Here is an 18,110-nt window from a genome sequence, read left to right as displayed (position 1 = left end):
CGCCAGAGGAAAGGTTTTAACCCCTTAGTGGGCACGGCCTGGGGTGGGCAGAGAGCGAAGCTGGGGGAGACACAGCCCGAAGTGGGGGCTGGAGGTCCGAATTCCTGCTTGCCCCCACCTCTCCTCCCCAAACACAGTTCAGGGGCCACAAGCCCACGCTGACCCCCAGCAGCTCGCCACCACCAAAGCTCCATTAGCCACCACTTCCCTGAATGCCAGAGAAATGTTTATAGGATTTACAAATGGAGGGGTTTGTCGGACAAAAGTGGGAAATAATGACGGACCCCACCTGCCTGTGTGGAGCTGGGGAGGGGAGGTCCCGCTGGTCCTGCTGCTCTGGTAGCTCTGGCTCCTTGGTGGGATGGGATCCGGCTCTTTGGAGACAAATCCTCACTTTAGGAAGCATTTAGCAATGACAGGAGAATGGCTTTGGAGAAAAGGGAGGCTATTCCTGCCCTTTAGTCCTGCTCTTTCAAGACACAACTTTCATTTACCTAATGAAGGACAGAGATGCTCCAAGCCCAGCCTCTTCCATGGATATTCCCAGCGCTCCTGGGGGATATTTTGGCCAGTGAGGGGCTTGTGCAACAAAACCCCTCGGCTTTCCCAGGCCGGGCTGAGCTCATGGTTTTCCTTCAAGTGAACTCGCAGTAGTCTGGATGTTGTTGGGGGCGGTTTTGTGGCTTTTGGGAGAAAGCATCCGCAGCCGGGGAAGCGTCCTGGCAGGGAGCGTCCCGCCGGGCCAGCCCCGGCTGCCGCTGCCGCGTTCTGGCGGATCCCTCAGCCCGCTTTGCGCAGTCACCTGCCCCACGCCGACAGGAAGGAAGATCAGCGAGACCCAGGGCAGGAAGGGGCGAGGAGCGAACGGAAAGAGACAAAAGCCACGGGCTGGAACGGGCTGGGGCGGCGGGGGAACGCGGACCCACCTTCCCCAGGTGCTGCCCCGAGCACCGCCCCGGTGCCATCACGGCGGGGGACACCGCCGGGAAGGGCGGTTCTGCCTTCAACTTGAGCATCCGCCGAGGAGGAAGCAAGCCCTGGGGATAAAGAGCGGGACACGGAGGGGCTGCACCCACGAGGATGCCCTCGGCACTCCCCTGCTCACACAGCGACCTGGGGAAGGCGGCGCGAGGCCGAGGTAGGGGCTTGGAGGGGCTTTGGAGGGGTGTGGGGAGAAGGGGAGGTGTCACTTGGCTGTCCCCCGAGGGGGGCATGGCACGGCATGGCACGGCATGGCCACCAGGCTGGCAGGAGTGGGTGGAGCCCGGAGTGATGGAGATGGGCGGATGGGACCCCACGGCGGACCTGGCACAAGTCACAGACTCTGTCCCCTTCCCTACTCTGCCTGCCAGGGCATGAAGGCAGCCACAGCCAGGCTGTCCTGCCTGCCCAAAGCCTTATGCAGCAGCTTAATGTCATTTGCTGAACTAATTAACTTCCAAACCGTCCAAAATAAATCCCAAGATGCACCACCAATAGAAAAGGAAGGGATTAGTGACACACTCATCCGTGGCATGGTGCAAAATTGCACCAAAGAGTGGGGCAGGGCCACAGGTTGGGGGCTGAGCTCAGCCCTGCACCCAGGTGGGCACAGAGCCCGGGCACCCTGGGCTGCCTCAGGGCATCACATCTAATGCTGCTGTAATTTCGGCACTCATGGGTACCGTGTAGCCCATAAATATGGGCTGGGGACAGAACCTGCTGCAGCACAGGCTGGCTGCTGTCATCCCCACATGGAAGAGTTATCCAGAGCCCCACAGGCATCGCTGGGAGCCAGGGGGCACCTCCCACTAGTGATGTGCATGTTGCACAGAAATTTCCTTCTGAAGAACTTGCAGCTGCTCCTTGGGACGCTCTGCAAGCCCAGAGGGGTTGTTCTGGCCAAACCCGGAGGTCGCCGGGGCGGGTACCACATCCGCCGGCATCCCTGCAGCCCCGGGCTGCGAGTGTGACCCGGACTGGCAGCAGCTCCTGCCCAATTTCCTGCTGATATCCGGAGATCCCGTGGGTGTGAAGGGCAGAAGCTGTTTGCTGGGGGGATCTGCTTGCCCATCAGTTGTTTGCACGTCTGTGGTAAAGCATCCTCGGGGCACGGCAAGCTCAGGAAATGCATCAGCCTCCATTCTGCAGCTTGTGAGGTGCAGCAATGCACTGCAAGGCAAAATTACCTCATTTTTAGCTGTTTGGAATCTCCCATAGATCGATTTTCCCTTTTTTTTCCTGGTGAGATTTGGGATTGGCACCTGGAGCATCCAGCCCAGGGCCCTCCATGGCCCCTCACCTCCTATTTAACCCCTGCTGTGGCTGTGCCCTGTTATTGGGGTTGGGGTTCAAGGAAACAAAAAGCCGAAACTCAAACCTGGAAGAGATTAAATTTGACCTAAAATACATTCGACAATAAATTTTGCTGTCATTAAATCCAGGCCAAAAAATATAATTCATATGTAAACTTAGATAACTGAGTTACTTGTCAGTCTGCAAGCGTCATAATTAAGTAATAATGCAGAAGGTATTTTATAGCATCGTTTAATTAGCAGAAATTAACGGTGTGAAATCTCCTCCGTTCTGCCAAAAGGTGGCAGCCTGCATCTTGGCTCCGGGATTCGCTCAGCTGAGCGGGAACAGCCGCAGGAGTTGGCCTGGGAAGTGTTCGGGGTGGGCACGTGGGAATAACCCAAAAGCACCGAGGGTGAGCGGGTGAAGGGGCCCGAGAGCCGCGGGAGGAACCCGCACGCCCCAAGGGTTGGGAAGGGCCGGCAGGGCCGGGGCTGAGCTCCGGGGCTCCCCCACCCCGGACCACAGAGCTCGGGGGATCGGCAGCACCCAGAAACCCCACGGCGGTGGCACAAGGACAGGGAGATGGCCGGGCTGAGGTTTCTGCGTGTTTGGGGCATGGAGCTGAGCTGGAGTGGGCATCTCCCACCTCCTGCAGGTGCTGTGTCATGATGCAATTTTTAGCTCGTGTAAAAAGCTTTTAACCTTGTCTAAATACTGCAGGTCAGTCCATTTTCGGGTGTGTTGCATCTGTGGGTGCCTGCAGCCATCCGGGAGCTCCTGCCCAGCTCTTTGGTGCCTGTCTAACCCTGGCACCCTCAGCCCAGCCCGAGCCCAGTGCAGCAGGTTGGGTCGAGCTGGGGAGCCCCACTCGAGGTGCCAGCCACCCCCTCCCCCCCCCACTGCTGGTGAATCTGCCATGGGCCCCTGCAGGGGGACAAATGCAGATCTGCAGCTGCTGGGACAGCTCCTGGCCTGGCATGGTCCCAGGTCCTCAGCAGGTTCCTAAGGCACAGGGTGATGGATCTGTCTGGGGCAGGAGGAAGATCTGGGAGGCAGAAATACCTGTTGTCTCCAGACAGCTTCATGCTGTGGCCACCTCAGGGCTGTCCCTTCATCCTGGATTCCCTGGATGCTGCTCTGATCGTGCTGGACCTCCAGGAGTGAAACTGCACGTACATAATTAGAGCCAGGGATGAGCAGGAGCTCATCCAGGCCCATGTTCTCTGGTGCTGGTGTCAGGAATGGGAATGCTGGAACAGGATGGACACAGTGAGAACCACAGCAGCTGTTTGGGACAGGACTGGCTGTGCACGTGGTGGGCACCTTCCAGCACGGTGCTTGTGCCTCCCAGCGCTGATGGGTTTTGGGCAGGGACACTCTGGTGGGACGTAGGGATGGTGCTTCATAGGGATGGTGGGATTGGAGCTGCTGGAAGAACACACCAGTGTTGTCTAAACATCCTTAGAGGAGAGGATTTTATCCTGGGCTGGACCTTTGGACCACACTAAACAAAAAAAAAAAAAGGTGTTAATGCCAAGTTCTTGCCAAGAAAATCCACATTTCCCTCCCTGGGGCTGGCAGGTGCCATTCACCAGTTTGGCTGGGCAGCCTCCCACCCTGCAGCCCCTTATCCCTGCCCCCCTGGGGACACAGCAAGGCAGGGCAGACACAAACCTGTATCCCTGCACCTCTGGCTGCGTGTGGGACACTGTCCCTGCTGGACCCTGGCCAGGCAAAGCTGCACACCCGGGATGTGCACGGTGGACACCTCGGGCAGCACTCATGGCATGAGGTGGGTCCCACCCTGGACACACCTGGATCTCTGTAGGGGTTATGGAGCTTGGCTTTGGCTGGCCCTTACCCTTCACACAGCTCTTGTGAGAGCTGCTGACTCCCTGCAGCCCCTCAGGACACAGCCTCCAGCAGCTCCCTGTGGTCCTAGAGCTGCACCTGAAACTACTGGAACCAGAAAAAAGTTGCAACCCCTGCATTATTTCTTCTGCTGCTTTATTCTCCTGGTGAGATGCCTCTGGCCCACGCTGCTGCTTTTTGAAGGAGCACTAAAGGACAGCATCAAACATTCTCTGGTGTTGGAGCAGGTTTCCCCCATCAAAGGGCCACGTTTCAGGGGAAGGGCTGCAGGGAACATCGCTGCAGGCAGCAAAACCCCCCTTTCATTCTGGCTGTTTTCTGGCTTGCACAGCAAAGATCAGAGACAGACCTGGGGACTGCAAAGGCTTAATTGAACTTTGCAGGCCAGTTAGGGACAAGAGCACATCAAAGGGTGAACATTTGGCTGTGGATTGCTCACTGAGCTCCTTTAATTGATGGTATCTTCACTGACCAGGCCACTGCCTGTGGGTGAGAAGCAAGAGCTGCTGCTGGGGCCCTGCTGCTCCCAGTGTGGAGAAAAGAGCTTTGCTGTGGGATCACCACCACTGCCAGGGGCTCGTGGACCTCTGGCACCGCTGGCCCCAGAGGCTCAGAGCTGGGCAGGCTTCCATCCCAAAGGGAAAGGCAGTGGGCTCAGACCCTGCCCCAACAGCACCTCCCAGCCCTGCAGGGGCTTGTCAGGAGCCACCAGGGCTGGAGGGGCCGGGCTGCTGCTTTGTCACCAAGCACCCTCTGCCACCCCCCTCTGTAGGACATGCCACTGTCTCGATGGGACATCCAGCCATGGTCTGTGAGGGGCTCAGCCCTGGGGACACTGCCAGGTCCCTCCTGCAGCCCGGCCACCTTCTGCAGTCTTGTGCCTCTGGTGGGAGAAATAAACCCCAGCGTGGATCCCTGGGAGGGAGGATGGACAGAGGAAGCTCCAAGCACCTTGGGCTCACACCATGGACCAGAAACTCTGCCAGGTTCTCCTGGTCCAGCTACATCTGTGCTTTCTCCCTAGAAGAGGTCTGACCAAGGAAAGGAGTGTTACCTGTACCTGCTGGTGAGGCTGCATCAAAGCCCCCATGGTGCCCATGTCCCCCTCAGGGGTGGGTTTGACAAGGCAAGGCTGTCTGTGGGCAGGGACCCCCTTGCAGAGCCTCTGACCAGCGTGGAGGTGTTCACATGGGCCAGAGGGAGGGGAGGAAAGACACCAGGACACAGTCCCTGAGACACTGTGTGTGCTTTGCTCCTGTGATCAGCCATCCCCTCAGGCCCAGGAGTTCCACCTGGACACAGCCAGAGCCTGGAGATGCCTTTGGGGCTGGTGGAGAGACCACAGCACAGTGCCTCCAACACAGGTAGAGCTGGGAGCACTCTCAGACATGGAGACATTTCCCTCTCCACCTCTGCTTGAAGAGCAACAGGACTCTGAGCAGATACACTTCTTAAAAATAAACACCAAACCCTTGGCGTGGTTTGGCAGCGACTGAGGGGAGGCAGCAGGTAGCTGCTGCTGCTCTGGGTGGTGATTCAGAGCATCCTCTGAGCTCTACAACAGGATGTGGTGCTGGCCACGCTCAGCAAGCCCCGACACAGGCTCTGGATGAGCTGAGGTAGGTTTGAAACCAAAACAGGCCCTTTATCACTCTGCCTGCTGCTCCACAACCTCCTTCACAACACAGACAAGAAGAATGTGCAAGCAGCTGCCAGATCTGGTGACACTGGTGACACTCGGGTGCTCCCCGGGTGAGCTGCAGAGGGCACAGGGGCATTGTCAGGGCACCTCATGCGTCACTGTGCTCGAGGAAGGTCGTGGTGAAGGCACCAAGGGGTGGCACTGAGGTCTGGGCCAAGCTGCTGCAGCATGGAGGGCCCAGCTGTGCCCTCTGTGAAGGGGACCCTGTCTCAGCCAGAGGCTGATGAATGAACCCCTGCCCAACCACACCCAGCCCCACGACAGCTCAGAGCGGCCTCCTCCCCACACTGCTCCTGATGCTTCTCCTCTTCCTCCAGCAGGGACATTTGCAGGGGCTGAGGAGCCCCGGGTGGTGCTGTGAGCTGGCCAGGGGGACACGGGGTGGCCCATGGGACACTGCTGCCACCACAGCGCCCCTCACCCAGGGACCACCCATGTCACAGGAGGCCTCTGATGGCAGGTGAGTGGTGGCTGGGCAGCTCCATCACCTTGGGACAGTTCTGGAGTCAGAAGTGGGATGAGTGGGGCACCAAGGTGCGAGCAGATCCAGGGCAGTGCTGCACTGGCACCAGGGGAACGGCAGGCTCTGGAGAGAAATGATCTTGCTCAGACTCTTTTTTCTGCATGGGTTTGGATTCCAGGAGAAAACACCATTCCTTGATTGTGCTCTTCAGCCTCCTTGACTCTAATTTCAATAGCTGCTGCCCTGACCTAGCAGCTCCTAACAAAATCTCCTGCCAGGGCTACAGCACCATTGCAAGGAGGGCTTGGACAGGGCACCCTGCAGGGCTCCAGCTCACCCCTGCTACCTTCAGAGTCAGAGACAGCTCTGCACTGCTGCCTCTCCCTGCCTCACCCACGTTCCCAGGGCTGCCCCAGCACCCACTGTCCGTCTGTCCTGTCCCGCAGGGGCCTGGATCCACCGGGGCAGGCAGCTGGGCAGGTGCATCCCCCCGCGGCTCCTGGAGGACAGCATCACCCCCCCGGAGCTCCTGACGGCCCAGGAGGTGCAGGCAGCCCGGCCCCTGCCCGAGCAGGTGAGGGCTGTGCGGGATGTCCTGGCTGGCAGGGGCGGCCTCCCAGCGCCTGCAGAGCTCCTCGGACACCTCCAGCTCGCAGCTCCAGCTCCACTGCCCTGTCCATGGTAGGCAGCCCAGCCGGGGGGCTGCACACGTGGCCTGCTGCTTGCTGGAGCACCCTGAGGTGTGCACAGAGCTGGGGGTGGGGGCAGCCCTGCTGGGAGCATCCGTGCAAGTGCTGGTGCCACCTCAGGGACTCCGCCGGGGAAGGGCACAGCCAGGGTGACAAGGGCTCTCTGCCAGCTCTGAGGGACCTTCCTCCTGGCCCCTCACTGCCCTCTGCACACCTCCCTGGGCAGCCTGAGGAGTTTTTAATGTCCTCAATGTCCAGATCACACCAGCCAGTCCCAGTGCCAGGCTGGGAACAGGAAAAGGATGGCTGACCCTGACCCCGTCCGCTGGTGGCTGCCCCAACTTCAGGCTCTCTCTGTGACCCTCTTGCCAGGAGAGGTGTCCCTGGTTTCCCTCCTGGCTGGAAGGCTCCAACCTCGGCTGGTGTCTGCTCTGTATCTCTCACACCATTATCCTTGCTTGTCCAGCCTTTCCTGGAGGGTTTAATTTCACCGTGACACCTGAGCCAGGTGAGCAGGACAGGTCCAGAGGTGGCCACCAGGCTCAGCCAAGAGTCCAGTTCATCAGAGAGTCCAGCAGTGAGGCAGGAATGAGGTCAAGTTGGGAGGTCAGGATCAGGCCCAGCAAGGGCAACCAGGTTCAGACACAGTCCAGTGGCCACCAGGCAAGGGCAGAGCAATGAGGTCCAAGACCAAGATCTAGCTCCAACAACACAGCTTTATCTGAGACTGAAGGCCCAGGGCTGATGTTAAGTGGGCTCCTGGACTGGCAGTGACACTGATCAAGGCCCTTTAGGCCTACAGGTGCCCTCTGAGCCCTGCCATCCTTCCCACCAGGATGGAAGGGCTCCACGAGGTTTCCCTGTGCATGGGCATGGCAGAAAAGTGAAGCAGCTTCTGTCATTTGCCTCTGTGGTTCCTCCTCCTCACGCCTGTTTCATTTCTCTGCACAGAACCCATGGTGCAGAAGCACCTGGAGAGTCTCCAGAGCTGCTGTGGGAATGGCCTGGAGAGAGGAGCCCTGCAGCGCCTCACCAACCTGCTGCTGGTGGAGGGCCTGACCGACATCCAGCAGCAGGAGCACGACATCCTGCAGGTTGAAACCACCAGAGGCCTGCCAAACGCGTCCAAGAGCATCCCCCTGGAGAAGCTGTTCCTGCCTCTCTCCAAAGTCAGCATCCCCCCTCGGATCTGCGTCACCATCGGCGTGGCCGGGATCGGCAAGAGCACGCTGGTGAAGCTGTTTGTCCGCAGCTGGGCAAAGGGGGAGATCAACAGGGACATCAGCTTGGTGCTGCCCCTCACCTTCCGGGAGCTCAACACCCACGAGAAGCTCTCTGCCGAGCGCCTCGTCTGCTCGGCCTTCCCTCCCCTCGCCCAGCCCGGCTGCCTCGAGGCCGGCGCCGCCCGCACCCTGCTCATCCTCGACGGCCTCGACGAGTTCAAGACCCCCTTGGATTTTTCCAACGCGGTTGTTTGCACCGATCCCAAAAAGGAGATCCAAGTGGACAACCTGATCACCAACATCATAAGGGGAAACCTGCTGCAGGAGGCCTCAGTGTGGGTGACATCGCGGCCGGCGGCGGCCGGGCAGATCCCCAGCGGGCTGGTGGACCGGATGACGGAAATCCGAGGGCTTGGGGCTGCAGAGATGAAGGACTTCTTGGACCAGATGTTCCTGGGCAACAGAGATCTGTCCAGCCAAGTGCTGCAGCACATCAGGGCTAACAGGTCGCTACACGTGCTGTGCACCATTCCTGGCTTTTGCTGGATTTCCGGCTCCTCAATCGCTTATTTCCTGAAACACAGCAGTGACCAATCCCAAGAAGCACCCGTGGTGCCCACGACCCTGTCGGAAATCTACTCCTATTATTTTAAAATGGCTCTGAGTGGTGACTGGCTGGAAAAGCCGAGAGAAGCCCTCTGGACCGAGCAGGCTGTGAACACCAGCAAGAAGCTGGTGGGCAGCCTGGGCAGGCTGGCCTTCTACGGGCTGCTCCGTAAGAAACACGTGTTCTACGAGCAGGACATGAAGGCCTACGGCATCGACCTCTCCCTGCTGCACAGCAGCCTCGCCACCCGCCTCCTGCTCAAGGAGGACATGCAGGCCTCCACAGCCTACTACTTCTCCCACTTAACCGTCCAGGAGTTCCTGGCAGCTCTCTATTACTACACAGCAGCCAGGCGGGCCATCTTCGACCTCTTCACAGAGAGTGGCGTGTCCTGGCCCAGGCTGGGCTTCCTCAGCCACTTCAGGGCCGCAGTCCAGCGGGCGCTGCAGGCCGAGGACAGGCAGCTGGACGTCTTCATCCGCTTCCTCTCGGGGCTGCTGTCCCCGCGGGTGAACCAGCTGCTGTCCGGCTGGCTGCTGGCCAGGGGCGAGCATGCCGGGCTCAGGGACCAGGCCGTGGGCGTCCTGCAGGGCTGCCTGCACGCCGGCCCCGCCGTCTCCTGGCGCGCCGTCAACGCCATGCGCTGCCTGCACGAGATGCAGCACACGGACACCGCCAAGGCCGTGGAGGAGGCCATGAGGAGCGAGCGCCTGGCCGGCATGCTCACCCCCACCAACTGCTGCGCCCTGGCTTACCTCCTGCAGGTGTCCGACGTCTGCCTGGAGGAGACAAACCTCTCCAACTGCCTCACCTACAGCATCTGTAAGAGCCTGCTCTCCCAGCTGCTCTACTGCCACAGCCTCAGGTGAGTCCTGCTGGGATGGCACCGGGGGAAGCGAGGAGAGATGCCAGGCTGTGAGTGTGGAATCTCAGCATGGTTTGGGTTGGAAGAGACCTTAGAGCCCATCCAGTTCCACCCCTGCCATGGGCAGGGACACCTCCCACTATCCCGGGTTGCTCCAAGCCCCATCCAGCTCAGCCTTGGACACTTCCAGGGATCCAGGGGCAGCCACAGCTGCTCTGGGCACCTTGTGCCAGGGCCTCCCCATCCTCAGACAGAAGAATTTCATCCTAACTTCTAATTCTCTTCTCTTTTAGTCTAAGCCTGTTCCCTGTTGTAAATCCTCCTCCTGCAATGAGTTCTCTCTCCCCTGTGACTCACAATCCCAGGTGTCAGTGATGTGGGTCCACCAAATGTCCAGCTGCAGAGAGCTGCCCTGGGGGTGGCACTGGGTCAGCTTCACCTCTGTCCTTGAGCTTCTCCACCTGGACAGGCAGACGTCATGGGAGGATCATCCTTTCTCCACCTTGTTCTCCAAACCCTTGCTCTTGCTCTTTCCCTGTGTCTTCTGCAGGCTGGACAATAACCGGTTTAAGGATGATGTGATGGAGCTGCTGGGCAGTGTGCTGAGCGTGAAGGACTGCCAGATCCAGAGGCTCAGGTAGGACCTGGCCCAGGGCAGATGGGATGCAAAACCAGGGTGAGGGTCCCCCAGGAAGGTCTCTCCCACCGGCTCCCCAGGGTGCCTAACGACAAGGACAGCTCCACATGGTCCCCTGTGCCCCAAGGCTGTCTTGCCCAGTCGTCCTGGAACTGCTGCCTCCTCACTGTTCCTAAAGAAATCTCAGTAAATCCATCGGTTATCCCAACAAACCACTTCCCAAAGTTCCAGCAGATTGCTGTGCACTTGAGGCTCTGCATGGAGCTCCTGCTGCATGGAGGGGACAGGCTCCTGGCCTCACATGGCCTCATCCCAGACACAAGAGTTCCTACTTTCCCCACCTCCTGCTCTTTCTCAAGGCTGCACATGCTGCCATCTGAGCTCCTTTATAGGACACAAATGAATTTTATGTCCAGAAACTATGTCCTTGCAGTCCCTGCCTGGTGTCCACCCCAGGAGAACATCCATCACTTTGGTTGTACCATGAACCAAATGCTCCTTGTGGCTCTTCTCTGCTCACCATCCCAGCTCTGTCCTGGGACACGCCAGGGTCTGTGAAAGTCTCCTTTTTCTCTGGAAAAACACCCAATTTTCCTTTTTTCTGGGCAGCTTGGCAGAAAATCAGATCAGCAACAAGGGAGCCAAAGCTCTGGCCAGGTCGCTGCTGGTGAACAGGAGCCTGATGGTGCTGGAGTAAGTGTTCCCCCTTCCCCAGGCCACATTCCCATTGGGAACCACTCCCTGCCCACGGCAGGCCTGGATCCCACCCGGCCTGACCGAGCTGGGGAGGGGCTCCAGCCCCCAAAGCCACCTCCACGAGCTGCTGCCCTGATGTCCAACCTCAGCAGTGCCATGAGGAGGAATCTGGCTTAAACTGGGCCTATGCCAGTCCAGCTTTGCTAACCTTGGCTTTTCTGCCTGTCCCACCCCAGCCTGCGGAGCAACTCCATCGGCCCCACCGGAGCAAAGGCCCTGGCTGATGCCCTGAAAAAAAACCAAATCCTGCTCTCCCTGAAGTAAGTGCCAACTTCTGGAGCACCTCCTGGAGCAGATCCCCAGGGCAGGCCCCCTTCCATCCCTCTCCTGTCCCACTGGGCTTTCCCAGGCTCCAAGGGCCAGCACGTGGGGACACCCTGGGCACACCCTGGGTCAGTTGTGCAGTGAACCCCAGCGCAGCTGGCACAGACACAGGGACTGGGGCAGCCTGGGCACAAAGCTGGGATTGTTCTGCCTCTTGGCTGCAGGTTGGGGCTGGGGCTGAGGGTCAGGCTGAGGTGCATGGGAGCTCCCAGGGTGCTGTTTCATGCAAGAATGTCCCATGGCAGAGGAGGGAAGGAGACTCCTGGTCAGGGATGCTTGGGGGCCAGAACCCTTTCTCAGGCCAGGGACAAGGACAAGCAGACCCCAGAGCAGGTGGCCGCTGCCCTGCAGCCCTGCCCAGCCCTGGCCCTGCTGTGGAAGCACCCACACGTGGCTTCACTCCTGTCTCCCACAGCCTCCAGCACAACTCCATCCAGGAGGACGGGGCCACCTTCCTGGCCGAGGCCCTGCTGACCAACCACAGGCTGGTGACCCTGCAGTGAGTGACCAGGACGTGGTGTCCCCCTCCAGCCACCCAGCAGGGTGTGGTGCCACCGATGGGGAGGTGGCACCTGGCACTCACAGGTGCTTCCCCTCCTTTGCAGCCTGCACAAAAACGCCATCGGAGCCCAGGGCACCCGGAAAATCGCGGAGGCGCTGAAGCAGAACTGCAGCCTGAGGGAGCTGATGTGAGCATGGCACGAGGTGGAGGGGTGGCAGTGCCAATCTCCCGGGATCTGTGGGCAGGAATGGCAGGAAAGGGGCATGTGACAGGCAGGAGGGACACTGCTGGCTCTGCCCAGGGGGTTGGGGTGGATAGAGAGAGCAGGGCCTTCGGAGCAGCCCTGTAGAGATGCTTTCTGTATCTCCAGAGATGCAGGGAGCCACATAAAGAAAGGAGAAGCCATCTCCCCTCTGGCAGAGGGAAGCAGCAGGGCTCCATGCCCTGGGGAAACATGAAAAGCTATTCCAGCTCAAACCAGCCAGGAGAACAGAGGTGTATGTAGGTGGGAAATGAGGTGGCAGCGAGTTCATGCCCATTGCTGCAGCAGGAAGAGCCCGGGGGAGGTGAATCCCCTGCTGGCAGTTCCAAGCTTCCTTTTGTGTCCCAGACTCTCGAGCAACTCAGTGGGAGACAACGGCTCCACTGCCTTGGCCGAAGCTCTGAGGGTGAACCACAGCCTGCAAAGCCTTGAGTAAGTTCCCCCTTCCTGCCTGGACTCCTTGACAACAGAGCCCAGCCTCCTCCTTCCAGCAAAATCTGCCACCCCTCAAGCCCTCCCCATGTCTGTCCCACTCCACATTCCCTGGATGTGCAGGCTGGGACACGATGTGGCAGCTCCAGCAGCAGCCAGGCTGGCCCTGCCTGCACCAAGGGGCACTGGCAGGATTAATCCTAAAACCCAGTGATGACTTTTTATTCTGGCTTGGAGGAAATCAGCAGCTTTGGGTGCTCTCTCCCTCAAAAGCGTTGGGAATTGGCTAAGGAGGGAGGTAATGGGCTGGGGCCTGGCAGAGTCAGGCTGGAATGGTGCAACCTTCATTCCCTGTGGGAACAGCACCTGGAGAGGAGGGCTGAGGGCTCCTGGTGATGAGTGGCTATGCCCTGGTTCTGGCCCTGTGAGGGTCCCAAACCCATGGGAGCCATGCTGCCAGCTGAGCCAGCAGCCACGGTGACAGACAGGAGGGACAAGGCTGCCCCAAAGTGCTGACAAACCCTGTCCCCTCTGCTTGCTGGGGCTGGTGCTGCCATGGGGAGCAGGAAGGGCTGATCCTGTCCTGGATGCTCTGGTGTTGGTCCTTCTGCTTTGGCTCCCCTTGTTCCCTGTGGTTGGGAGATGCCTTTTTCTCAGTGAAATGGGCACTTTCCACCCCAAACGTGACCCTGCAGCCCACCTGTGGTGCCAACACTGGCCCATCCTCACACCTTCCCCGTTTGCCTCAGTCTCCAGAGCAACTCCATCAGCAGCGCAGGGGTGACGGCGCTGACAGCAGCTCTCTGCTCCAACAAGGGACTCCTCAGCCTCAAGTAAGTGATAGTCCCTCCAGCCCCCTGGCCTAAAGCTGCTGCTGTGACCTGGGAGCTTTCCAGCAGCCTGGGCTTGTGCCTGGTTGTTTCCACAAGTGCTCTGAGATGCTGAGAACAGCTTGGTCCCTCCTCCAGCTGTGAGGAACTTCCCTCCATCTTTATCTTTCTCCCTTTGGGACAATATTCATTCAGCCATGTCTTGGAATGAAAGGATGGCAGCAGGGATGGGAGGCTGGCAAAAAGCCCTGATGGGCCACCAGTGCCCACAGGAAACACAGGGAATGGAGGTGCAGGGAATGGAGGTGCAGGAGCTGATGGGGTGGTCTCAGACAAACTGCTCTACTCAGTCGATGGCCTCAGCCCCAGAGCAGGAGGGGAAGGGGGCACTGGGGGAGCAGCAGGAGCAGCCCTACCTTGGCTGCCCCTCCCCAGCCCGAGTCTTTCCCCAGCCTCCGGGAGAACTCCATCAGCGAGGAGGGCGGCCCTGCCATCGCCCGTGCCCTGCGGAGCAACAGCACCCTCAGGAACCTGGAGTGAGTCCCATGGGCCCCAGGAGGGCACCCAGACCACCCCGTGGTGTCCCTGGAGCTGTCCCCAACTTTCCATGTGTGACCTGAGTCCTCTGTCCCTCCAGCTTGGCGGCCAACCTGCTGCACGATGACGGGGGCAAGGCCATCGCTCTGGCCATCAAAGAGAACCGGGCACTCACCTCCCTCCAGTGAGTTTCCCCCTGGGCCTGGCTGGGTTTGAACTGTCCCCTTGCAGGGACATGGGCAGGGACACTGCTCCTCAGCCCCCCCAGGCTGTGACAGTGGCACCCCTGGGCCCCTCTCCATGGGATGGGTGCTGTGACATCCCAGATGGACCCACAGAGCCTTGCACATGGCTGGATGGGTGCAGGTGGGTGTGGAGCCTGGATGGATCAGGGCATGCTCACAGCCCAAGGCTTCACCTCTCATTTTCTCCTGTTTGCAGCTTGCAGTGGAACTTCATCCAGGCCAAAACAGCCATAGCCCTGGCACAAGCACTACAGTCCAACAGCAGCCTGGCCAGCCTCGAGTGAGTGAGACACAGGTGGATGGGTCCTGGGCCCTACTGGAAGGGCCCTTAAAGCTCATCCAGTGCCACCCCTGCCATGGACAGGGACACCTTCCACTATCCCAGCTTGCTCCAAGCCCTGTCCAGCCTGGCCTTGGACACTTCCAGGGATCCAGGAGCAGCCACAGCTGCTCTGGGCACCCTGTGCCAGGGCCTCCCCACCTCATTCTTCCCAATATCCCATCTATCCCTGCCTTTTGGCAGTGGGAAGCCATTATCCCTTATCCTGCCCCTGCAAACCCTTGTCCAAAGTCCCTCCCCAGACCTTCTGGAGTCCCTTTAGGCACTGAAAATTGCATGTCCCTGGTGGGGATGCTCTAATGCCTTGTGGCCCAGGAGCTCCCCCAAGGCATTTGGGCATGCTGGGCGCTGTGCTGGGTGCCCTGTCCCTGCTCCTGCTTCCCTGACCAGGGGCACACCCAGCCCTTGTGTCCCAGCCTGCAGGAGAACGCCATCGGGGACGAGGGGATGGCCGCCCTCGCCGCTGCACTGAAGGTCAACACCACCCTGGCAGATCTCCAGTGAGTACCCAGGCTGCAGCAGCACCCCGGTAACAGCCTAATAACAGCCTAATTATCCTAATTAACACACCGTGGCCACCTCAGGACAAGTGCTGAGGGGTCCCTGTTCCCTTGCAGCCTGCAAGTGGCCTCGGTTGGCGCGGCCGGTGCCCAAGCCCTGGCAGAAGCCTTGATGGTCAACAAGAGCCTGCAGGTCCTGGAGTAAGTGCCAAGCGCCCACGGCTGTGGCCTGACCCCGGCTGTCTGAGAGCCCGGCCCTCGGCTCGGCACTGCTCCTGCCCTTGCGTGATCTCCCAGGCCTGTCCCTCCCTCGCTGGGTGCGGTCTCCTCTCCCCCCGTCCCGTTTGGGTTCCCCCGGGCTGTCCTTGCTCACCGCCGCCTTTGTCCGCAGCCTGCGGGGAAACGCCCTGGGGCTGTCGGGGGCCAGGGCCGTGGCCAGCGCGCTGAGGGTGAACCGCGGCCTCCGCCGGCTCAGGTGAGCACCGCGGGCCGGGCCGGGAGCGGCCCCTGCAGACACCCCTCAGGGCAGAGCGGGGGATGGCCAAGGCAGACCCTGAGCAGGGGGTTTTCCCTCCTGCTGGCCACATGTCCCGGCTGGTGCCGTCTGACCCTCCTGCCTCCCGCAGCCTGCAGGAAAACTGCCTGGGCATGGACGGGGCCATCTGCATCGCCACGGCCCTCAAGGGCAACCACGGCCTCACCTACGTCAAGTAAGTGGGGGGAAAGGCAGGGATGGGGAGACCACGGAACCATCCAGGGACCCTCCCCACCGCCAGCACTGCCCATCCCCGGCTGCCCACAGGGCAGGGGCACCCCGTGCTGCTCGCAGCGTGACAGCTACAGCCCCACACAGCTCCAGAGCCCTCGGCTCCTCTGCAGGGATGCCCCTGGGCCAAAGAACCACCTCAAAGACAAATACCCTCCAAAGCGTTCCAGGGGAGAAGTGGCTCAGCCCCCCCAGCTGTCCAGGGCTGTCTCCAGCTCCTCACTTGGCTGCCTCAGAGCCCTCAAACCAGAGCGCCCTTGAGCAGGGTCCTGCATGGCCTGGGGTGGGCACAGGTGATGCTGGTGCAAAGCTGGGCAGCATCTCCTGTCCCCACCGAGGATCCTGCTGTGCCTCGTGCCCCAGCCTGAGCTCCTCTCTCTGCTCCCAGCCTGCAGGGGAATCACATCGGGCAGTCGGGAGCCAAGATGATCTCGGACACCATCCGGACAAACTCACCCGACTGCGTCGTGGACGTGTGAGGGGCCTGGCCTGGTGACTGCAGGGAGCTCCTTGGTGCCCATCTCAGGGATGGGAACTGGGCAAGGAAAGCTCCTGAGCTCCTGGCACGGCCCAGGAGGACCGAGGGCGTCGGACCAGGAGTGCAGGAGGGTCAAGACTCGTGCTGAAAGCTGAGGGATGTGTATGCCCATGTCTGTGTTCATCCAGGCCCTGGGGAGCTTCAAGGAATGGGGGAACACAAAAAGGAGTGAGGAGGGGCAGATACCACACGCCAGACCTTGACCTTGTGGGTGATTTATCTGCTGGTGGCAGCAACCCCTCCTGTGACCTCCCTGGTGCTTTGTCACTCCTGCTAAAAACAGCCCAGTCCTGCAGGCTCCCCGTGAAATCCCAGATGGACACGAGAGATTTGCCTTGCTCAGATGGGAGTGGTGCTGTGGAGCTGGGCACTTCCAGCAGGTCCTGGCTGTTGCTGTGCCCTCAGTAACAGCTTGGAGCTGGCCAGACACACCTGAAGTGTTTGGTAGAGCTGCTCTCTATCCAAGAGAGAGGTAGCCCAAGGCATAGGAGTGGAACCATCTAGAAAGACCTTGGAAAATAAAGAGTCCTCAGGGAAATGAAGGAGTAGGAGGGTGAATGTAAGAGGAACTGCACTGCCTGAGGGTGGGCTTTCTTCAGCACAGCCTGGTGCTACACTCAAAGTTCTGCCTCTCAGCTTCAGGCTGGAGCTCTTGGGTCTCCTGCTGTTGTCACCGGTGTTCTGTGATCTTGGGATACATGTCCCAGCTGCAGTCACCTTGTGACTAAGAGAGCAAAGGTGGTGCCTTTGTGTGTGTGGCAGAGACCCAGTGCTTCTCCAGAGGTGCCAGGTTTGCAGGTGATCCAGCAGCCAAAGTGTGAACCCCCTGAAGCCACTGTCCCCTGTCCCCAGCCCAGCCAGGACACCCCCACACTCAGGGCAGCCAGTGGCTGCTGCAAGGACCTGGGGGCTGATCCCAGGAACCCTGGGCTGAGCTCTGGAGATGTAAATATTTGGGAATAAATGAGTTCCTGGATGAGAATATGCCTTGTGCAGCCTTGCTCTTGCACTGCAGGACATTTGGGACAGGCTGTGCTCCACTGCCCTGGGCTGAAAGCTCAATTCACTGGCACAGGGGGCTGCTGCTGCTGCCTGGCACAAGCAGCTGCAACATCAGCAGTGGCTTTGCCAAACGCCTGCTGGCTGTGCTGGAGGCTAGGTGGCAGTGCTGCCTGGAGAGAGAGGCTCTGGCTGTGTGCACACCAGCTATGGAGTCACATTTCCACCTTAGCCTACAGTACAGGAAATAGAAAACTCACTCAAAGTGCAGCCCAGACCGGGAGACTGGGCCTGGCCTCGGGGCTCAGATCATCACAGAATGGTTTGGGTTGGAAGGAATCTCAAAGCCCATCCATTCCCACCCGCTGCCGTGGGCAGGGACACATTCCTCCAAACCCCATCCAGCCTGGCCTTGGACACTGCCAGGGATCCAGGGGCAGCCACAGCTGCTCTGGGCACCCTGTGCCAGGGCCTGCCCACCCTCCCAGGGTCCCAATATCCCACCCATCCCTGCCCTCTGGCAGTGGGAAGCCATTCCCTGTGTCCTGTCTCTCTACCCCTTGCCCAAAGTCCCTCTCCAGCTCTCCTGGAGCCCCTTTAGGCAATGAAAGGGGCTCTCAGGTCTCCCTGGAGTCTTCTCCAGTTTTAACCCCACTCCTTCAGTCTACCTGGTGCTGCTCTTTGTGCAGACAAGCCACTGATTAAGTAAAGGATATGTTTAGGATAAATAGATTTAAGCCAGAT

General features: G+C 59.8%; 1 protein-coding gene across 1 annotated transcript; it reads left to right on the top strand.

Moving 5' to 3' along the window:
- The first annotated feature begins 504 nt into the window (after window positions 1-504).
- On the top strand, window positions 505-17,317 carry NLRC3 (NLR family CARD domain containing 3). Its single transcript, XM_063414104.1, is given in 20 exon segments — window positions 505-1,138; window positions 6,169-6,311; window positions 6,761-6,923; window positions 6,925-6,995; window positions 7,955-9,698; window positions 10,249-10,335; window positions 10,945-11,028; window positions 11,268-11,351; window positions 11,831-11,914; window positions 12,021-12,104; window positions 12,528-12,611; window positions 13,361-13,444; window positions 13,894-13,977; window positions 14,079-14,162; window positions 14,420-14,503; window positions 14,980-15,063; window positions 15,181-15,264; window positions 15,455-15,538; window positions 15,690-15,773; window positions 16,218-17,317. Coding segments are annotated over 19 exon segments (3,255 nt in total). The 5' UTR covers window positions 505-1,138; window positions 6,169-6,304; the 3' UTR covers window positions 16,309-17,317.
- Window positions 17,318-18,110: the final 793 nt, after the last annotated feature.

This window comes from Prinia subflava, chromosome 17, assembly GCF_021018805.1.
Source record: "Prinia subflava isolate CZ2003 ecotype Zambia chromosome 17, Cam_Psub_1.2, whole genome shotgun sequence".
Taxonomy (NCBI): Eukaryota; Metazoa; Chordata; class Aves; order Passeriformes; family Cisticolidae; genus Prinia; species Prinia subflava.
Note: the sequence above shows the minus strand (reverse complement) of the source record. Positions and strands in the feature narration are given on the sequence as shown.